This window comes from Dipodomys ordii, unplaced genomic scaffold, assembly GCF_000151885.1.
Source record: "Dipodomys ordii isolate 6190 unplaced genomic scaffold, Dord_2.0 Scaffold58, whole genome shotgun sequence".
In the NCBI taxonomy this organism is placed as follows: domain Eukaryota; kingdom Metazoa; phylum Chordata; class Mammalia; order Rodentia; family Heteromyidae; genus Dipodomys; species Dipodomys ordii.
In genome coordinates, this window is record NW_012267274.1 from 3,974,874 (window position 1) to 3,998,120 (window position 23,247).

General features: G+C 46.4%; 1 protein-coding gene across 2 annotated transcripts in view; it reads right to left on the reverse strand.

Moving 5' to 3' along the window:
* The window catches only part of Dock1 (dedicator of cytokinesis 1), a 437,833-nt gene that overhangs the window by 271,933 nt on the left and 142,653 nt on the right, over positions 1-23,247 (reverse strand). For both annotated transcript variants that reach the window (XM_013021945.1, XM_013021944.1), the window contains exons 24-25: positions 19,180-19,250; positions 15,959-16,065 (exon numbers count right to left, since the gene is read on the reverse strand). In XM_013021945.1, coding sequence (XP_012877399.1) covers positions 15,959-16,065; positions 19,180-19,250 — 178 coding nt within the window. The remainder of the gene's footprint in view (positions 1-15,958; positions 16,066-19,179; positions 19,251-23,247) is intronic.

Here is a 23,247-nt window from a genome sequence, read left to right on the forward strand (position 1 = left end):
AGCAAGGAGAAGGAAAGATCTAGAAATAACATGAACTCACCAGGCACTGGTGGCTCATGCCCATAATCCAAGCTACTCTGGAGGCTGAGATTTGAGCATTATAGTTCAAAGCCATCCCAAACAGGAAAGTCTATACGACTATCTCCAATTAACCACCAGAAAACCAGAAGTGGTGCTGTGGCTCAAAGTGGTAAAGAGCTAGCCTTGTACAGGGACAGAGTCTAGGCAACCAAGTTCAAGCACCAAGATCAACCAAAAAAAGAAAAGAAAAACTTCAGATCCATGCTCTTCCTATGGGCAGTTAATTGCCAAAGTTTTTTATTCCATTTGCATTTATTTCATGGTAAAAAAAACTAATCAAAAATCGGCGTTTCCAGAAAGAGTTTAGGCCAATGAGTATATGAAGACATGGATATACTGATTTACATATTGACTTCACAATGATAATAATCCATCCACCGGCACAAATAATGTATGGGATGCTAAAACTGTATGTCACCAGGGAAGCTGGCAGGCCAGGCTTGTTGGCAGTGATGACTGGAGACATCATCCTGCAGGAAGTCAAGGAAGAGGGGACGCACAGAGCTATGGGGCCACTGGGTCTCTGCTCTAAGAGAGTCCTCATACCCACTCCCGTATCAGCTCATCTAACTCTTCGTGTGATATAGACGAGAGCACCAAGGCCATCCCAAGAGAGAATGTGATCCTTTGGAACCTGAGGGGCTCCCAAAAGCCAAGTCAAGCTTTCACGGTAGGAGACGGCACCGATGTTGAAGTCAAGAACAAACCTCACAAGAGAAATGACTCCCAGGGGTGAATCCATCTGCAAACATAGCCGCACGGAATGCGTTATTCCAATGAGGACCCCAAACCCAGTATCTCTTCCCTAGAACTCCAGTGTCTTCAAACTACATCCCCCCTTTTCAGTCACTCCGCATCTGCTGGCCTCAGCCACAGGCAACATGGGTGGAAGGCACACACTCACCTAGAAGAATTCTAGAAGAGCCCTGCTTGGCTCTGCTGCCCTTCGTGTGGCCCCCACTCAACACCTCCACGCAAGTCCTCTCTCCCTGCCAGGGGAACAGGTAGCTCACAAGGGCCCACTTTCAGCACTCCAAAAACCTGGGCTGTCCCTGTCCACTTGGTCATCCTCTCTATAATGGATTCCATTCTGGAGAACCAGCCAATTTCCAAAGCATTTTAGAGCAGGTGTTCACAGCTAAGGAAAAGCAACAAGGAAGCCTTGTAAACATGTTCTTTAAAGCCTGCTGAGGAGGGACTCAAAGTGGCAGAGGGTGAAAGGCATGTACCAGCACTGGCGGTTCATGCCTATAATCCTAGCTATCAGGAGGCTGAGATCTGGGACTTAAGGTTTGAAGCTAGCTAGGGCAGGAAAGTCTATGAGGCTGTTATCGCCAATTAACCAGCAAACAGCCAAAAGGGAAGCCGTGGATCGAGTGGGAGAACAGGAAGTAGGCTTGACCACAAAAGCTTACACACAGCACAAAGGCCCCGAGTTCAAGCCCTAGGGCCAGTATGAAACAAAACAAAAAATTCAGAGCTGGCCATCCTTTCCCCGGTAGCCAGATGTCCTGGCCTTTCTCCACCCCTCCTGGCCCCATTTATCCGTCATGCTGGGCAGGCAGTTGGGGCCTGCACTGTTCCCAGAGCTAATTGCGTGTGTTGGTTCCATTTGTCAGAATTACTCCAGGGTGAAGGAGGAGATGTCTGCATGTTCATCCTGGCAGCAAAATGCCATCCAACATCTTTGGCTAACTGACAAGAACGCCCACCACCCACCCAGTCCGAGGTCTGTGCTCGCTTCACCCATTTGTCATCCAGCCCCTCATGATGAGAAACAAAACTTCGGTAAAGTTCACTGGCATCTTGTCATATTTAAAGATATTTCATTCACTGAGCGCCCCCAAGGGAAACTGGAGTAAGCATACTTTACGAAGACCAGGTAAAGCGGTGTGAGGAAAGAGCTCGCAGAGTGCATGTCTAATGTCTCTGTGAGAGGCCCATATCCACCCAACCACGGGCCAGAAGCACACCAGGCCTGAAGCTGAGCAGAAAGATGCCCAGGCTGCCCTGCAAAGCTGGAGGGCACAGTGTCCAAGCTAGTGACGTGAAGAGGCCGCCAAGGCTACAGGTTGCTTTCATGGTCGCTGCCACTGCCTGCCTCGGGCCCCCCGGAACCTCAGCAAAGCCCTCTGGAGGAAGGAAGGCAGTGATGTGGCATCCCACAGGGAGGCGAAGGACCAAGGCCTCTATGGAGAGGAAATGTCACCTCCAGCGGACCGGGCTCCGCAGGCCTACACACAAAACTAAGACAGGCAGTCCATGCCCATGTGAACACAGACTGTTTTCATGTTACAACAGTTGATTGGAATCCAACCTTTGAGAAGGCAAATATTTCTCTGTTCTCTTTAAGAGGAATAGCCTCACAACATGAAACAAGACCAAACAGAGTGTGTGTGTGTGTGTGTCTGTGTGTGTGTCTGTGTGTGCACATGCCCAGCTCAATGTGGAGGAGGGTTTTCTCTTCCAATGTCAGTATTTCCTGTCTCCAGCAATGTACAGAGACCCATGCCTGCTAAGTGGAGAGGAGGCGCTGTGGCCCAAAGCAGTACAGATTCATCCTTGGCAGCCACCTGAAGGACAAAGGCACTGGAACAAGAGCTAGCCACATCTTTAGGGACCTCACTTTCCTGGACTGTTTCCCAGCCAGTCAGGGCGGCAGCACACAGGTGTACTTGCAGGTGCCTGTCCAGGGCCTGCCTGGGGGTGGCATGTGTGATATGCTTTAATTTGCAATGACATGCACACAGTTCCAAACCCAAACCCTCTGCAGTTAAAAGCAGGTCGAGTGCCCGGTCCTGTTCCCAGCCCTCAATACACAGTAGTTGTTATAAACAATGATATGAAAAACTGTGTCCTAGACACCCAGCCTTTCCAACTGAAAAGGACACAAAGAAGACAAATGTCTGTGAGTAGATCTATCCCACAGAGCAGCTACTCCACTGCCCTCCCCTAGAGCGAACACGAGCACAACGACCTCAAGCTTCACCTTAGTGGGGCTTTTGATACTCGATAGTGCACTCTATAGATCATTAAATTTGTCCAAGAAGCAGTGCAGCACAAGTGAACACAGGCCTCTCAAAGTTTATCTTACATCAAGATGGGGAATCAAGGGTACTGGGAAAGGTAGGATATGTAGACAGACACACAGACAAACACTCCTGCAGGGAAGGATCTGCGTTTAAAAATAGACCAAGCTGCCTAGGGCAACCAGGGAAGAGCGGTGTCCTGCCACAGCATAGATACCCCAAGCCGACATCTGCAGTACCCCTCCCAGCAGACAGAATGTCATGTCTACATAGTGATGTGCATGGATAGTCTCATTAGATCCAAAGCAGATGGCCAATGCAAACAACAAAACAAACCAAGAAAGCCCCTATATTTCAAAGGGAAATAAAGGTTTTCAAAAACAACCCACATACAACCGTTGGGAAATCCAAGAACACACACTTGACCAGATGTCCAGGACCTTGATTCACATGATGAATGGTGGTATCCAAAGATAAAGAAATAAGAAAATCCCCTTTGTTTAGATCTTGGACACATTGTTTAAAAATTCTGGGCCTGGATTTTTCTTCTTATCTGAAAGGTAAGGCTGCCGATGGCTACCTATCAGGTTTATGCTGCTAACTATGATCTAAAGCATGTGCTCAGCAAGCAGAGAGCGGGTCATACATGGAGGTGGGCCATGGAATCACATCCTAGCTACTCAGAAGTTAGCTAGACTGAATCTCCAAAACAAACCAGTGAAAAGCTCAGGTAGAGATGTGGTCCAAGAGGTAGAAATGCAGTTAGGAAGCAGGTAGAGCAAGTACCAAGTTCTGAGTTTAGGAAGATTCAAAGTGCTTTCAGCTAAAAATACAGAAATAAATCCCAATATTTCACAACTCCACTACCGATTATGGCAGCCCCTGAAATCTGAAATTTAGCTGATGTCACCAAAGAATGGAATTTTTCATTTGATTTCATTTTCATTTGTATATTGCAAGCTCTGACATATAAAGGGATATATCCTTTCATCTTACTGGAAATACCTGTTGGAAATGACATGAAGCAAGGTTGTATTAAATGATCAAAAATCTTTCATAAAAATTTTTCATCCAATTGAGAAGCACTAACTGTATAAATGAAAGCCGTTGAGTTTCACACAAGTCCAGTGCTTTTCAGACTGAGTTCCTATTTCAGGTAAAATACAATGTTGATATTAACTTCACTGTGGCTTCATACTACCCTCAGTGTGGAGACTGGGAAAGCTGAGTGCCATTCGGGGTTTGGGTTCTGTTTCTGATGGACAGCACAGTCTTGGGAGAAGGAAAGGAAGCAGACGATGACTCGCACGTGAGCTCTCACTTTAATGAACTGCTGATCCTCTCCGTCAAGGGCACTGCTTTCTCCCAGCACACATGCCACCCCACAGAGGGGACTCCAGGACAGCCCTGCACCTATGAGCACCAACCCACCGCACACTAGCCAGGTTGCGAGAATACTCAGTCGTCCTGGTTTGCTCTGTCCCGCACACACAGCCAGACAGGCAGCTCAGCCCAGGCAGCCTGGGAAGAAGTCGACAACCGGGTGGGCCGCAGCCTATACAAATGGGCGGAGGGACCAAAGGGCCACCTTCCACACCCACGCCCGTGTGATCCACAAGGATTATGGGCGCCAATCATCCAACATCTGCTCACCGCAGCTGCAAGGCCTGAAGCCAGGATGATTAATGCCCTGGTAATAGGCACAGAGTAAAAATTATTAATCTTTATAAAAGGTATTCAACAGGCATCATCGGCTTATAAATGTCCAAGCAGAATATCCGTCTCTAACCCCATTACAGCTCTACATTAAAGTAAGATGCAAAAACGAGAATGAATTTGTCCATTTAAAACATTCATTTTTATGAACACTGAGTAATGTGCTTCTTAATTTTTAGTTTGGTCACATTAAACAAATGATCCATAAAGTGCCTTTAATAACCTTGTGTGTGTTGCATAGAATTGAGAGCCAAAATAACACTTTTAACGAGAATTAAACAGTTAGAGCTATATAAATGGGGAATGCATGGTATTCATCTTTTATAGACAATCATCTTCCTTTTCAGCCATCTACGAATCCTATACCCACGTTGCAATATGCTCAGACTGTTCCCTCTGTACAAGTCCATAAGGGCGGAAGTTCAGGAAGCCATGCCAGCTGGGGAAGGGGCCAAGAGGGCCATCTACTCATCTCTGCTCAGCACAGATGAGGGAACAGGGAGCCCGGGGTCAGACACATCCAGGAACACATTACTGAACAGAAGCTGGGCTAGAATTAAACCCGTGAGCCTCAAATCAGGGCTCCTCATGGAAACATGACCCCTGCATAGGCACAGGAGTATAGACATACACACCACTGGGACACAGAGATGAAATACAATGGAATTTTCCCAGGAATTAATTTAACAAAAGCAGTTATAAAAGTTAGGAGTTTCACCCACAGTACATTATTTTCCCTGCTGAATGTTAGTTTCCTGATGGAGGAAACAGAAGAAAGCACAATGGTGTTTCTAATCCTGCTGGCTGGGCATCTTCTAAGGTACCGTGGTCGGAACACAACAGCTGCTCAGCTATGCGCTGACACCATCTGAAGCACAGCAATACAATCCAGCCCTGAGGCGCTCCGTGCCACAGATTTTTAATTGGGAGGATGCAGAGCAAGGGAAACCACCATGGCGATCAAAGGAAGAATAGCCTATCAACCAATGGGGAAGAAGACCAGCCGAACCATGTCTTCCTACTGCTGTCATTAGTCCTCCCAGAAAGGAAGAGATCTTCAAGTAGAAGCACACAAGCATAGTAGATATTCTCTGTCCTTACTTAGGAGATAGTCCCCTTCAACAAAGAGGTCAAAGTTCCATAACTCTTGTGGGAAAGGATAAGGGGTCACATGGATAGAGAACCAGGCAATTGAGAGCCATTCAAACCATAGGAAAACTAAAGCCAGGTTCTACTGACTTACACTGTAATCCTAGGGGCACAAGAGGTAAGATCGAGAGGATCATAGTTCAAAGGCAGCCTAGGCAGAAAAGTCGGAGAGACTTCATTTCCAAAATAACCAGCAAAAAGCTGGATAGAAAGTGTCATTCAAGTGTGCTAGAGCAGGTAGTCTTGTGAATGTACTGCCCTGGGTTCAAACTCCATTACTCGAAAGAAGAATAGAAGGAAGGAAGACAGGGAGGAAATGGGAGGGGAAGGGAAAGAGAGAAGAGGAAGGGAAAGAGCAAGGAAAAAGACAAGACAAGACAAGGCTGAGAAGACTAAAAAGACTAAAACGAAATTCCAGGGAAGATTGTGTGAGAAGAACAGGTCAAGTAGGAGTCTTCTCAGAGTGGACAGAGGTTTATCAGGGCAGTTAGATCAGGCTTGGGAAGTTTGAGAGAAACTCTCTAGCTCTGCCACTGTGTGAGCAGAATCTCATCACATGGAAACTGAGAAAACAGAAAATGCAAGGTAATGAGAAGGCATGCATTTTTTTAACCAGGGAAAACAGGTAGCCAAAAACACTGTTTGTGTGTTTGTTTGCTTGTTTGCTTGTTTGGAGCTGGTACTAACACTGAATTCAGGGGCTTGAGCACTTCAGCAAGTTCACTCAAGGCTGGTTCTCAACTCCAGACCAATTACTCCATTTCTAGCTTCTTTTGCACTGGTTAATTGGAAATTAAGAGTCTCATAGACTTGTCTGTCCAGAATGAGTTTAGACATCATCTCAGCCTCCTGAATAGCTATGATTGTTCCTCCTACTCGTCCTCACAAGGAGAGGAGGAATATGTTAAAAGCAAGTGATCTGGAGCATCTGTTACCCCACTTTTAGCATGGTGCACACAGGAAGATCACAATTTGAGGTCAGCCAAGGCAAAAAAGTTTGTGGCCCCTACACTGAAAAACAGGAAGCATTATTGTGTGCTCCTATACTAAATACCAGCAGTGCTAGAGGCAGAGGCAGGAGAGCACTAGTCCAATGCTAGCTCAAGTGAAAATACAAAACCCTATCTAGAAAGCAAACCAAAGCAGAAAGGGTTGCAGACATGGCTCAAGTGGTACAGTACTTGCCTGGCAAGTGTGGGGCCAGAGTTCAAACCCCAGTACTGCCAAGAAAAAGAAAGAAGGCCAGATGCTGGTAGTTCACACCTGTAATCCTAGCTACTCAGGAAGTTGAGATCTGAGGAACATGGTTCAAATCCAGCTCAGGCAGTAAAGTATGTGAGACTCTTATCGGCAGTTAACCACCAGAAAACTGGAAGTGGCGCTGTGGCTCAATAGTGTTCAATCGTAGAGCTCTAGCCTTGAGTCCCCCCCACACACAAAGGCTCAGGGACAGTGCCCAGGCTCTGAGTTTAAGTCCCACAACCAACATAAAGAGAGAGAGAGAGAAAGAGAGAGAGAAGAGAGGAGAGAAGAGAGAGAGAGAAGCCAAGAGAGAGGGGGTGGGGAAGAAGGAAGGAAGGAAGGAAGGAAGGAAGGAAGGAAGGAAGGAAGGAAGGAAGGAAGGAAGGAAGGAGGGCAGGCAGGCGGGCAGGCAGGCGGGCAGGCAGGCAGGCAGGCTGCAAGCTGATATTGAACAAAAAGACAATAGCCTGCTCACAAATTGGCACAGAACAGAGAATCAGAACAGAGAATAAATAAACTTTGACTCTGTGGCCAATTTGGCCACAGAGAAGTCTCTCCACCCAGAAAGAGGAGAAAAACTATTAAAACTCCATGAACATATACACACCACCATAAGTATAAACCATACTGTTTTATTTATGTATGTGTTTATTTATTCATTTATTTGTATTCCACATAGCACCCGAAGTTGATTCAGTTTTCAGAATGGATTGCTCATGCATTGGGCGTGGGAGAAGAATGGTAAAGATTGATCCCCGTAATCAGCACTGTAGTGGTGGACAGCTCCCTGCCTGGGATTTCTGCATACAGACAAGGCTTCTTAGTTAACTCTGATGTCCTTATCTGTAAATTGAGATAATTACTCTTTTCCAATTCTATGTTTTTAAGTTGATGACTCTGAAGACTCTCAGAGGAATCCAACTGGCTAACCCACAGTCCTGAGAGCCGGGAAGGTGATCAATAAATTATGAAAGGACTGAAATGGATATAATTAAGAAACTGAAATTGAGTTCACCCTCCTAGATTCAATAAGCAATTTCTAAAAGCCTGCACTGTTTTAACAAATGGTCTTTTCAAAAAAACACATATAATGAAAGATACTGAGAGAGATACACAGTCTGAAAGCTTGTTAAAAAAAGGGATACTGTATAAAAAAAGTTTTCCTGTAGGCATGGAGATAAAAAAATAAAATAAAACAAAAGGGAAAATGATGTTTATATTCCACCATTATTTAAAGGAGTTAGTCCTCAGGGTTCACAGCTGGCAACATTCATTAGAAGTCATCAGCACAGCTATCTAATTAAAGAATTCCAGAATGCCACATAAGTGGTGCATTAAATGACTGAAGCAAAATTAGCCCCAACCCCAATTTTTCTCCCTGTACATATCTATCATGTGAACAAAACTACTTGAGAGTGGCTCTAGTTTTCAGATCTATTTTTCACAGTAGAGAAGCTCCAGAGGTGTTATTTTGTTTATGGATGGAAATCACTAGAAGGTACATTTTATTATAGGTCTGTATAACACATGCAGCTTTTCTTGTCCAAGATACAAAGCAAAAGAAGTTTATTAACACAGGCAATTTTTAAAGATATATACATTTTCCATTTAGGACCTAATAGCTATTAAAAGAGGAATCTGAGTTCACTATTTCCTAAGAGCAAAATCCCAGTAGATATTCGGGGCTTTGCCGTGAGACCTCAAAGGGCTATAACTAACGTTTCACCATTAACAGAGTTTTACTCTGCTTGATCACTACAAGATTTATTTGCCTTGAAAACTAGAATGAGAGAGAGGGAAAAAAAAAACAACCCTGTAGGCCTAGATCCATAAGAAGCTCTATATTCAAAAGTGGAGGTGAATGTTACAATGGTGAGGGATAGTATCAAGCAAAGCAATTTGTTACAGCAAAGGAAAGAACAGGGGATGGCCAGGGCTTGCAGAAAGAGACATATACACAGTGGGACTCCAACCAACCACCAGAAAAACAGCAGCACCAACCAAAACAAGCAAACCAAAGACTGCCAGTGAATACAGGCTTTCCAGAAACAATTCATCAGGCTACTGAACTCTTCCCTAGTTCAAAAAGTCATAGACTTCCACTAATTTTTTAGTCATTAAATCTTCAAAACTTGACCCAACAAATCTTACAGTATATCCCAAAACAAAGAAAGAAGACATAAAGGTAAGTTTGTAGTAGGCCCTAAATTCAAATCTGTCTATTTCTTAGGCCTCTATTAGTATAGAAATAGGAAATGGCACACATCTTGTTAATGAAAACAAGCTACTCCAGTGTGTGGGATTCAGAGCAGCTGGGGAAAGGGATACATGTCACAAGGAGCACATGTTCCAGTAGGAACCACATTTTTCCTCAAAGGTATTGCCAGCAAAGCCCATGCTGTTTTCTACATTATCACAGTGCTAGCTGAGGGTGATTCACTTATTTCAATTTCTATGCCCTTACAGTAAAAGACATTTTTGTAGGTGTAAATCCTAAACCTTAGTCTTCCTATATTCAAATGAATCTCACTGAGGCTCTCCTTTTCTATAATAAATTTAAACTTCACTTTTTAGTGTTTGTCAGAAATGTGGGCAACATCTGGGAGCAAAGCTAGAAATGGACCAATGATGAAGCATCCATCTTTTCTTCTCTTTGTATCTGATTTTGAGAATCTGCTCACTCCACACCATCTATTATATGCAAGAGTCATCTTTTGGTGCACCGCATGTCTATCTAGCCAATTTTCAAGTATTCAACTCACATGGTGAGACCAGGCTCAGAAGCCATTACCGACCATTCATTGGCTCTCATGTGCAGCATGTTAAGGAGGCAAAGGCCTTTCACCTGATCAGAGGAGCAGAAAACCAACCAATACCCACAGGGGCGGGGCACACCAGAACAGGGGACCCGGCTCAATGAACAAACCCATTCAGGAGCAGTGCCACATGCTGAGGTTTCTCATCCTACACAAATGTTAGTGACGGGGATTGTTCCACAGATGTGGGAGAGAGAGACAGACAGACAGAGTCTGACTATGATTTCATAATTGTCCCAGTTGGGTGATGGATAGATAGCTGTGCATTGCTACTAGATGTTAGAAGTCCTCCTTATTCTGCTCAAGAATCCTTGAATCCAGAGATAGACCTGAATTGCAAATATCCCCTATCACGTTTCCAGAAACCTGAGGAATGTGTGGTCAGAAGAAACCAAAGCCAATCTGGACGACACCCCCTCCCCCAGCCCTGATCGTGGCACTCTCTGATGCCCCTCTCTTCCCTCTTGCCACCTATCACTCTTCTTCAAGGACATCCCACACGCCCTCTCAATCCACCCAGTCAGAGCCATGACCAGCATCATTGCCACCTCTCTTAGAGCAAGTGAATGGGCCTGTGGGCCTGGCCATGAGACCGCTGTGCTGGCTCAGAGAGCCCCCTCCCCCCCCCATAGCTCTTTTCCCTGATGAATGAACACAGTAGGAGTACAGGGAGGGAGGAAGACAAGCTCGATGAGCCAGCAGTGGAATAAACCGAGATGTACAAAGACGTAGGCTGGGGATCTCTAGTCTAGGGAAAGGCCACAGAAGAGAAGCAAAATCTAGGAAAGAAATGTAATGGCTTCACAAGGTGATGTGGTGGCTATGAGCACCCACAGAATGCCCAGAGTTCCTCTCAAAGAAGCCTAAGCCCTCAGGGATCGGTGATTCACGTGTCCAGCCTTGGCCCCCAGGACCCACAGGGAGGTGAAACATGTCTGGGTGTGTCTGTATTGAAGTTTAAACTGACAGACAGAGGAAGGCAAAATCTATACCCTGCCTGGTGGATAGACTCATGCCATCTTTGAGCTGGGACAGATCAGAGAGGAGAGGAGGGCTGGGCTTCTCTGTGGGCAGAGGTTGGTAGTGTCAGGACTCATGGGGTCAGTTCCATACAGACTAGAACCCAACCCAACATCTGTGCTGATAGCACATCTCCTGCTGTAGCCCAACCAACTCCAGTGACAAACCATCTGTTACTATGCCTTAAAGCGGGGAAATAGGATGCGCACAAGCAGGAAACAATGTTGGACAGGGAACCTGGACATGGCAAGGGCTGGCTTATGTCAGGATGCACTGCCCATTCCCATAGGAGGGGGATGCTGGAAGCCAGAGAGTGGCCTTCTATCACAAGAGATGGTACCAAGGAGAAAATCACCATGGCCTAGCATGGGTGCAGGGCACATCAAATGCAGCCAGAGGCTTTGCTAGATCTGGTCTCTGACACACCCATGGTTGAGCCTTTGGAAATGGCTGCAGTCGTGCACACCCCGGCCCTCCCAGTCACAGGCATGCTTCCCCAGTGTGCTGACCCTGGACCCAGGTGTACTGACGTTAGGACTGTGCTACCCTTCATTCTCCAGAAACCCAGTTCACTTCTGTTGACCTCCAGTCTGTACAACAGACTCCTCCCCCACGCTATGCCGACGATAAGACCGTCCACTCCTTGCAAGACAGCACAAATCACAATCCCTGACAAACAAGCTCTGTAAAGCACAATCCTGGGCATAAATCTATTATATGGCCCCCATTATGTAACAATTAGAGCCCATTTTTAAGGATTCCAGAATCTGTGTTTCCAACATTGCCATCTTGAAGACCTCCAAATACCAGTTCGTTGTTCTCAACAAGGCTGATTTTATTCTGGGTGAAGAAGGTTAACCAATGCGTCAAGGAAGGGGGGTCTTTCAGTAAGAGGAGAGGGAGCCCACATGGGGAGACGCCGAAGGTTTGCACAGGCTGCATTTTATCCACTCCCCACGGGGGCTCAGTCAGTGCCACATGCAGCTAGACCTGCTAAATTGAGTCCTAAAAATCTAGACACATGTAGAGCTGATTTGACTGATTCTACTGGGATCAGGAAACAGGACAAAGACAACTATATTTTTCACAAATTAACAAGACGTATGGAACACACAGCTATCATATCTCATTAGAAAAAGGCTCAGCTTTAAATATTTATAAAAACGAAGCACAGAATACTTTGCAGAAGTAATGGCATCTTGGTAAGAGCAGACCAACCAGAAGATTTCAGCTGACAAATCTGTCCTGACAAGGAGCTAAGACAGGTCTGAAGAAGCAGAGCTTGCAGTTGAGAAAAAGTGGGGTCATCTTTGCTACTCCTACCAGAAAGACTCAAAGCCTTCAGAGGGGATCACTTTCAACTGACCAAAGCATTCTGTAAGGATCCCAGACTGCCACTATGTTTTCAGAAGCACATTTGGACACCCAATCGTAGCTCAGATCACTGTTACTGGATCAGATGATTCTGGGGCTGCCTGCATATGACATATGATGCTGTAAACTAATTATGGTTCTCTAATCCCATGACAAGTTTCAATTCATGTATTCCACACCATCTTATTTATTACACTGAGGATGGTTTATTAGTAAGATCAAAACCCTAGCCTCATAGGAAGACAACAGCTGAGGAAGCCAGTATCTCGTCTCACAGAGACACCAGATTCTAACATACATCCTGTAGAACAGCGAAGGACCAGCACTTGTGACAGAGTCAACCCAATTACACCAGGATCTCCTGAACACGCCAGATGACACTACACAGAGCTGAAGAGGCGTGTGCCTATCAAGCAGAGTTTGGGGGCAGGCAGTAGAGAATTCAGCAAGTGCAAGTCCTGCTTTTGGGGCCCCTAGCTCGCTCCACATGAGCACTTTCCAATCAACAGGAGCAACCAGCAGGTCAAAAAAGTCCTTGGAACAGCATGGCACCACATTCAATGTAGACCCAAAGGTGCGATCTTGGAGACTGGCTGCAAACCCAGACCCAGTGCTTTGAAGTCTCTGAACTGGGAGGCATAGCCACACTGGTCTGGAGAAAAATAACTCAAGTGGGTACAGAACTAGAAAGCATGGAGAACACTGTGGGTCCATTAAGAAGCAGATGCCAGACTCCAGGATGCTGGAGGAGAACTTTCTGCCGACATTATTAATGTAAATGTTCTAAACATCATATAAAATTTAAAGGAGCCTTGGTAAAATGCTGTTGGTTATCATTCTTACCTTACAATGTTTCCCATAATAAAAAATAACTAAATTATTTTCTCAATGGCACTCACCAAAATTTTTGACTATGTTTTGCTATACATAGTTTTAGTTCTTCTAAAATACTTGAAATCAACATCATCAAAGTGAAAATCACTACAGACTCTTGAAAATAATGTTCAGGTCAAAGTAAGTTCATCTTATAAATACACTGCATTGGTTTGATAATCTTCAGTAAAAATTAGTGTAGCTATAAAGGAAAATTATGTATTTCAGTTCAGACTTTCATAGACTCTCTTGGGCTCTTAATAATTTTGTTCTTTTTTTCCTTTTTAATATTTGTACCTATTGTTATCAAAAACTGCAGAAGTACACATCCTAAGACAATAACTGGTCTGAGCATTAAGGTGATACCTCTTACCTGTAGGACAGAAAGAGCCTGAATGATGAAAAGAACCTGAATGAAAGCTATGGAGGAGTTCTCACACGGGACTGCCTGGCAGGGATGGTCGGAAGACTGCGGGACCGCACACCTATACCTCCACACTGCAACCTTGTACCGCAGGTCTTGCCATGGGACATCTGCCCAGCAACCGTGGGACTGAAGCCTCTTGGTACTAGCCAGTGCAGCAAAGGATTATCATATAAGAGTCCCCAGCCCCTTTGAATAAGCTGGCTGGGCCATGACAGGATGAGCATTGCCACAGTTCCCTTCCAGTGCTTTCCTTTTCCCAACTAAAATTTGTGATTCTTAACCAATTTCTTTGAGTTTATTTTTTTTTGGCTGTATGGGATTTGAACTAGGGCCTTGGGTATCCTGAGCAGATACACTGCAACGGGAGCCATATCCCCACGCTTTTTTTTTTTTTTTGCTTTAGTCATTTTTTCAGATAGGGTCTCTCATATTCTCTTGCCTGTGGACTGAACCATGCCTGGCTTATTTGTTGTGATGGGGTCCTGTTAACTCTATTGCCTAGCTGGCCTCAAACATTGATTCTCCTCATCTTTGCCTCCTGAGTAGAAGAGATTCAGGCATGAGCCACCATGCCTGGCTTTTTTTTTTAAAGTTGGCAACAGGTATTAACCCAGTGAAGATACTGATGATGGTTGGGATTGGTGTATGTGTGTAGGGGGGGGTCGCATTGGCATTGGCATTGGCTGGGAGGTGTAACATCAACCATGGTTCTAGTAAGACTTAACTATAAACCTTCTATTGGCTCTTACTTCCCTGGTAGAGAGCGTAGTCAGCGTGGAGCAACACTGTCCCACGTATCAGCCGAAACACATGTTCTGGGCCCAGGCCTTGGCAAACACCCGGGCAGCAAGCAAATCAAGCCTCGGCCTCAAGAGAAAACTGTGGGCAGTTAGAGACTAATAGCTCCTTTTACGTATCTATTTCTTTTCTTGGGACTGGAACTCGGGGTCTGGGAGCTGTCCCTTAACTTTTTTGCTCAAGGCTGGCACTCTATCATTTGAGCCACAGCTCTCCTCTCAGCTTTTTGTTGGTTAATTGGACCTAAGAGTCTCATAGTCTTTCCTGCCAGTGCTGGCTTCAAACTAGGATCCTCCTGAGTAGCTAGGATTTTATTTTCCTTTTAATCTAACGATACGCTTTGATTCCTGTGCTTTAAGTCCCAGACTGTGAGAGCCTTGATTTTCTTTTGGAAAAACAAGAAACAGGCCTCTGAGACAGAATGGTGGCTTCAGAAGGTTACGGGGTTCCTGGGTCACTATTTCTCTGTAGAGCACACTCACTCCCAGAAGAATCCTGCACATTTTCTCTCGACTTAAGCCTCATTAACCAGTGTCCATTCCAGTGCAGTTCACTAACTTAAACCAGCCAGAGAACCCAGTCCAGAAGCCCAGGAGACATTAGGGACCTGGCTGGATGCACGGTGAGCTCTGTAGAGCCAGTTGTTTCTGACCGGGGCAGGCCCATCTGGCCAGCTTACCCGTCGAAGCAGCACAGGGCAAGCACCACAGCAGCACCATACCTGAGGACAGAAGGGAATGAAGGGAGAGACCCATGGCCCAGACCCAGGTGGAGGAGAATACACCCACGCTGCCCAGCCAGAATGTTACTCCACTCAGGGCAGTGAAGAGGAAGGTTGAAGAATTATGCAAAGGTTTTAAGCTTTCAATAAGACTGCTTGACAGGTGTAAAATACTAATTCAATCTGTCCAAATAGAGGAAATGATTAATGAAAAGGATGGGAAGATAATGGAGGGGAATACAAGGCGATGCAGGGGATGAATGACTTTGGGAGTCATTACCATCTGTATTGCTCTGAGTGGGCTCCAGAAAACCCTGCCAAAGCACACCAACTTCCTGAGAGGGAAGACCATTCCTGGAACATTTCAAGGAAACTTGAATTTTTTTCATTGCAATCATCTTGATGGCAGCAAGTGATTGCCTCCCCAGGAGAGACAATCACACACTTTAAGGGCTACAATGTATGCTGATTGGACCAGGGCTCAGGTGCTGCACTTAAATTACAAACCACAAGCCTGTGCCTCTCTTTGTCAATGATCTATTACCTACCTCACAGGTCAATTACTATTCTCTTGCAGGGCTCCAGCTCCCTGTCTGGTGAGGGAGCTGTTCTCACTGGGACAGCCTCCGCTCTGTGGGGTGAGCAGGAGAGGGGTCACACCTGCACACAATGAATGATGGGACAATTTAATGGTCTTCAGCGTTCCACTCACCATGTTGTGTAAAGAGGTCACTGTGAACGATTTCGATCAGGCAGTAGAGCTTCTGGATGGTAAGCAAGCCCGTGGGGACGTTGAGGATGAAGTCGGTGAACATCTTGCTACAAGAAAACCCAAGTGGAAAGCTTCAGATTCAAGCATGCAAAAGGCACGGCCGTGAAAAAAAATGTTGGTTTTACTTCATAACCACTAAAAATAGTCACATCTCTCAAATGAGAGGCAGTAACAAGTGTTGGTGAGTATTTCCTACCATGAGGCTGGGAGTGTAAACACTGTGTAGACACTGTGGAAAACAGTCAGGCACATCCACAAAAAGTTACACGCAGTTACTCAGGACTCTGCAATTCCTCTTCTTGGAAAGGAGGAAGTAAAAGAAGGAGAGAGGGAAGAAAAGGTGGCAGGGAGGGAAGGAGGAGGGGGAGGCAGGAAGAGAAGGTAGGGAGGGAGGACTGAGGGAAGTAGGGCAGAGAAGGAGGAATGGGAGGAGGAGGGGCAGGATGTTAAAAGGGAGAGAAAAAGAAAAATAGAAGAAAGAGGGAATAGGAGAAGGTGGAGAGAAAGGATGCGTCTCTTTGTACATGACAAGGTAACGTGATTCATAGCACTCAAAAGGCACTGGCATCCATCAACTGTTGAATGGCAATACAAAATGCTACACAACCAATCCCACAGCTCATCCAAAGGAAAGGGGGGACTTGATCCTTGCCACGACGCAGATGAACCTTGAAAACACAATAAGTAAAGGCTCAGCACTGCTGGCTCTATTTCTATGAAAGGAGCAGAAGAGATAAACCCAGTGCCTAAGGCAGGGGATGGGAAATGACTAGGAAATGGCACAAGGGGTCTCATGGGAGTGGTATAGATTCTACAGAATTGGACTCTGTGGCGATGGTGGCACAGTTATGTAAGCAAATTAAAAAATCATGGAACGGAACACTCCAAAACAGGCATTATTTCCATAGCATGGAAATAACATGTTTAATTTTTTTTATTTTTATAAACAGACAACTGACATATGAAGGAATGTAATGAAAATGTGCATTGGAGGTATGATGAGATACTGTTCTTTGGCCAAAATGCAGTTTCTATGAAATGCTAAGTCATATGGTGGGGGCACCCGGGAAAACTGACATGACAATGTACGGGCAGAATGCTCATTTGACCTCTCAGAAGGTCACTGGGTAACACTTAGTTTTTAGAAGCTTTTAAGAAAACACAGGACCAAGTAATTCCACTTGTTTAACATTTCTAATGACAACTGGGGTGTGTTCTACAATTAAGTCACAGGAAAGTTTATCCCACTATACTTTGTAATTGGCACAACCCAAGACCTCTCAAGTAGCTTAAAGACTACAGCCCCATTCTTCGTAATCAGAAAGCCAAGTTGGCCTTGAACCAGTGCCAAACAGCCATTGAGTTATCACGGTCAAGCAAAATTAGACTAATAATAGGGCCAGTGTTGTGCCACTGTAGTAAAGATTAATTGACTATCACAGGGAGAGGGCTTGGAGAGAGCTCAGCTGACATAAACAATGAACAGGACCAAATGACCCACTATGAAAGATGCTGAAAATTATAATGCTGAAGAGGATGCCATGACATCATAGAAAACAACATGTCTTAAATGAAGGATCTGGTCACAAAGAAAACAAGGCTGATCTTGAGGATGAGTGTGTGTGTGTGTGTGTGTGTGTGTGTGTGTGTGTGTGTGTGTGTGTGTGTGTGTGTGTGTGTGTGTGTGTGTGTGGTTATTTGGTGGTCATGTTTTATAAAACTGTGAATGTGTTTTCTCAATAGGAACATATATTTGCATGATGTTTATGGTCCCTGGCAAAGTCAGTACAAAAGGCACTGGAGAGGGATACGCAAGCTCCCAGAACAAGAGCGGGAGTGTGGAAAAGCAGGTCTTCTTGAAGCTCCTGTCAGTTAGTGAGTGTTGATGGCAGCCTCTGTGGGCCAGGGGTGGCCACCGGTGCCCAGTGAGGACAATGACCAGACCACGGCTCCATCCATCTCTGAGCTTACCATATGTGCACCAGGAATGCCCGGAGGGCTCCGTAAGAGCAAAGATGTGAGCCATCATTTCTACTCCAGGGAAGCACATGGGGCGGAACATTCTAACACGTTCCCAGGGGTCACTCAGGCTGCTGTTTGAGGACTACTTTTTAAGAACCATCTGGAAAGAACAGAGTGTGCACATTGCCCTGGGCCCATCACTTCCTCCTTCCATTGTGTGCCACACTACGCCATAACCACATGCTAAGTACCCCCAGGAGAAGGAAATAACTGTGTCTCCATTGTGTGTGACACACTAAGCCATAACCACATGCTAAGTACCCCCGGAAGAAGGAAATAACTGTGTCCCCACTGTTCACTGGACCTGAGTCAGCACCTCCCTAGATGCCTCCATCCCTCAGTTCCAGAACAAGAGAGAGGCCAGAAAGATGGCTGTCTTTAATCTAGCTAGCCACTAAGGGGCAGAGGGGCACTTATTCTATTTGGGAGATTTTAAGGGCTGATACAACTGGTGCCACTTATCTGCCCCTGAAAGTCATTCATTACGTCAAATCAAAGCCAAGGGAAAAACCAACAAACCAAAATAGATAAGGACCCACCATGCTATTCTGAACTACAAGGGAGTCCCTGGGGGGAGACATGGCTCCCTGTGATATAATGGAGACTTGGGTCCCAGCTTCACTTCCCAGCCAGAAAGCCTAGTACCCACCTTCCTCACAGCACGTGTCAGGGAGCTTGGATTTTAGCATTCCCCAAGATGAGAACTTCTGGGCACTGTGCATGAAGGTCCCAGCTCTCATTCCAGAGTACCCAATGAGAAGCTGTGCATAGCTACACAGCAAAGGGGCTGACCGGGGACTGGGAAGGCTTTACGTACATTCTCCAGATGCTGGAGACTTAAACCCCAGCACCCACATGTTGAAATCCAAATCCTAAAGTATGCAAAATGCCAAGGTTATGTCACATCCCCACCAGGTAACAACCTTCCTCCGCAAATGTCACTCTGTGGACAGGTGACAGCTTTTCCAAAGAAAGTCACATGGAGCAAGGTGTCACTGAAACAGCAGCAGTGTGCATTCTGGAATGATCCAAACACCGACCAATGTGGTCATAACACAGATCTCAGGCAGTCCTATGTTCCAGCATGGCTCACTGCGGCTGACAATATTGTGCCCCCTCCCCAGCCCCAAGCTACTTACCTGAGCTCCTTGGGATCAAACACCAACTTCACATCATTGACAATCGTGGGCAAGTACTTCAGTGCTGCTCCCTGCAGACCAGAACAAAGAAGGAGGCTGAGCAGGTTGACAAATGCCAATGAAAACTCCAAATTCCAATGAAGAACCAGAGGCAAACAAAAAGAGAAGTGTTGCTTTGAGGGCTAACCGCAACAGAAAGACAGCAAAGGAAAGGTCTGATCCAAGAAAATGGTCTTTTCTTAGAGAGTTGTGTTGACACATAATAATTAATGGAAACTAACATTTATCACCTGTAGAGCAAGGAGGTTGAGCCGGTATGCAGTCTGTCTCCTTGAAGCCTCACATTACAAAATAAAGGCCTGTTCTCTACAGCATTCCTCTTATATTACATTGACAGCAACAATTAAAATGGACGGTTTTTGTGATAGTCCTAAAAAGTGTTTTCCTGTACCTGTGTATCCCCATTATGTTCTTTAGTAAACATACCTCCTACACTCATAGTTCCAGCTTCTCCCTCAGAGAGTAATGGCAGTGATAGATTCAGTGGACTGTCAGGCACTGAGTAATACCAGGACCCTTGTATATTTTGTTGCTAATGCTAACAGAACTCCTGTGGAGTCGTTAGCTGGGAGATAAACTGTGATGGAGGTATTAATTACTTTGCTCTTGTTCGCAGCCATGAGTGAGCTAAGCAAAGGAAATTCACTTTGAGGGAAGTCAGAGACTCCAAGCCTTTTGGTCTATCTGTTGGGTAGCATTCCTGATATTACATGTTCTATCTGTGACCCTGGGCGACTCCTGTTCAGGATTAGCTCTATCCCCCTAAAAAGCACGTGGCTCACACCAAGCCCTTCAAGGGATTGCAGAAAAGCTCAGAATCAAAGGGAAAACAGAGCAAGATGACACTTGAGACACAGCGGAACACGATGCCTCTTATATAAACAATGGATAACACTGCTCTCCAGAAGCAGGTGGCCAGAAACCAACTTTGTGAACACCACCCTGAACATACATGCTCCCAGTCTCCTAACACCACTGCCAAACAACTTCCATTCCCTAACTCACACACTGCACAAATGTTCATTTTAAATACATGCTAGGTCTCAAATGAATAATTCAGGAGTACAATACTTATAGAAGAAAACATTTGTGAACTTCAGGCCAAGCAAAGATTTCTCAGGTACGAACCTAGCTGCACAGTTTGCAAAAGAAAACACCCAAAACAAGAGCTCAGACTGGAAAAGGTGCCTTGCTGATGGAAGAGCAGACCCTAGCGACAAATCAGCTCCTGGTAAAAGCTCATATAGAAGATGAAGAAAGAATGCAATCTCCATAATGAAACCAGCTCTTGCACTGAAGAAAAATAGACAGAAGACCTGAAGATCTTCTCTAGGGAAGAAAGAGGATGCAAATACACACCTGAAGCTGTTTGGTACCACACCTCAGGAAAACACAAATGGAAACCACAATGATGTACCACTATGCCTATCAAAACTGACACCAGCTAGAAGAGAGCGATGTGTGTCTACACATCCAGTGGGCCTGAGTGCATCAGTGGTAACCCTACCTTAGAAAAGAACTTAGTAGCTTCTTCCTATGAGACCTGCTTGGTCAAAGACTAGGCAGTGTGGCCCTGGGTATTTTCCATTGGAGAAGTGGGGGGAAAAAAAGCTGTGCCTATGGACATTCTCAGCAATGATATGTGTAACAAAACTACAAACAACCCAAAATTCCCCTAAGAAACCACACTCACACACACACACATACACACACACACACACACACCAGATGCACTTGCATAAGTAAAACACTAAGTCAGACTCAAAAGGCACACAATGTGTGATTCCATTTCAACCGTCTTGTAAAAGTCTAAACTTCAGAGACGCAGGAAATCTTAGCAGATGCAGGGAGTGGCAGGCAGGGCTGGAGGAATGTCTCCAGGGAGGGAAACACCTTATAGGAATCCTTACAGGATGTCTTTGTGGAAACAACAATTAAGAAATACCTTGCCTGGATATATATCCGTTCCTGGCGTGGCACACACAAGACTTAGGTAGGCAGATTCAATCACTGCAGATGAGTATAAGCTCCTAATCTATCCATGTGACATCCTCTACACATCTGACATGTTGCAGAAGCTTGAGGGCAAGGAGGCTACGGACACCTTGAGTCCTCAGGACACGCTCTGCAGGGCAGTGCACGGCACCCCTTCCACAGGTGAGACCGCCAAGGCACAATGGCTGGGATCCCCACAGCTCCCACTGCAGCAGTCCACCCCTGCCACTGGTCAAACTCCACATCTGCGCTCATCACAAACATCCACCTGGGAGTCAAGGAGACAGAGGGCAGGTGGGCATTTTTACCCACAGGCCTCCACTGCCCATGGCAGGATGACTTTTACCCATAGGTCCCCACCGCAGATTACGGGGTGATCTTCCTTATAAGAGTTAACTCTGTCCTTCAGTGCCAAACACACTGAGCCACTCCAGTCAGCTCCAGTTAGCTGTGATTGAAAAAAAAAATTAAACAGAAATAATTTCATTCTGGTTTCAGACGTTCTGCTTGGATGACCTTGGAAAATATTTATCATAATATTTAATAATAAGCCTTTGTCCAGGCCGATTGCTAAAGTGCCTTGTTTAGTCGGTGGATGATCAGAGGGGAAGGGATGCACAGGATGCACGCATTTCATGCTGCACCCCACAAAGCAGGATGCATGCATTTTATACTGCACCCGATGAAGCGTCCTGTCTGCAAGCCACTTCATAAACACCACTCCCCATGGACAGAGCAGACAGTGCCAAACCAGACAGCCACAGAAGCCCAACTTCGGCTGGCGTGGGACGCCAACTCACGCTGTGTTTAGCAGAGTATCTGGCGTGCTGGGCGGGGCCTGTATTCCACAGGCTTCCCCCATGCAGGGGTGTCCCAGGGAAGTGTACAGCAGCTCTGCCTGATGAGCTGGGGCACAGCCAGCCAGGGAGCCGCAGCATGGTTAAAGGGAGAACACTGCATGTCACCCCACACACCGAGCACAGAATGGAGCAACACTCTGGAGCCTCAGCGACATGACACCGGCTCTGGGACCTTCCACAGCACTGCCACAATTCTCCCGCAGAGCCCAGGGTGCTTGCTTCCTAGACATCCAACTGCAGCTGCACCCCTGTCCCAGCATGCTTTGCAGAGCCCTCTTCCTCCCGAGCACCACACCTGCCAGCCACTGGACTGGCTACCCGTGTACACCACCACTGAGTGACCCAACAGACACCTGACCTCTTCCAAGATGCTCTTCTCCGTCACTGCCCCCTTCCAAAAAGCCACAAAGCTCAGTCCACCCTGAGATTAACCTTCCGTTTCTGCCACCTTCTCCCTTCTGCTGACACCAGCCGGTCAGGTGTTCTTGTCACCGCCACAGCCTGCCGCCACTGCTACCTCTCCGTTCATTCCCCCTGGCCCAGGACAACTGAATGCCTCTGCTCTTATGGAAAGGGAGACCTGGCCAGCACCCCTGGGGTGTCCTGGGGGCGCCTCACCTCCCTGGGCGAGGTCCACCCTCCGCGCCTGCTTCACCTCGTCCACCTTCTGCAGAGGATGGTGCTCCCGTTGTCCCCTCTTCCTGAGCGCCTCTGTTCCCTCCACTCCATAGACCCACTGCGGCTGACAGCTGACCAGGCATGCCTCACGTACACCTCGCTTTCTCCAGGGCTCCGGGATGACAGTTAGGTACCCCAAGGCTTTCCCTCTGCAGACAGCAAGCCAAGGGCCTGGCCAGACTCCATGACGTCCGGATGAACGGGAGGCGCTGGTGCAGTAGCCTCCTTGCCCTCAAGAGTACAGCCAGGTCCACCATGCCCCAGGGAAGGGAGGAAGGGCAGGCCCTCCCAGAGGGTGCTGGCTGGGCAGCACCAGAGCGCCTGCCTGCAGAGTCACCCACCAGCACCGGGCTGCACAACAGCCACCCGCCAGCGCCCCACCCCACACCAGCCACCCGCCAGCACCACAGAGCACACCAGCCACCCGCCAGCACCCCACAGCACACCAGCCACCCGCCAGCACCCCACAGCACAC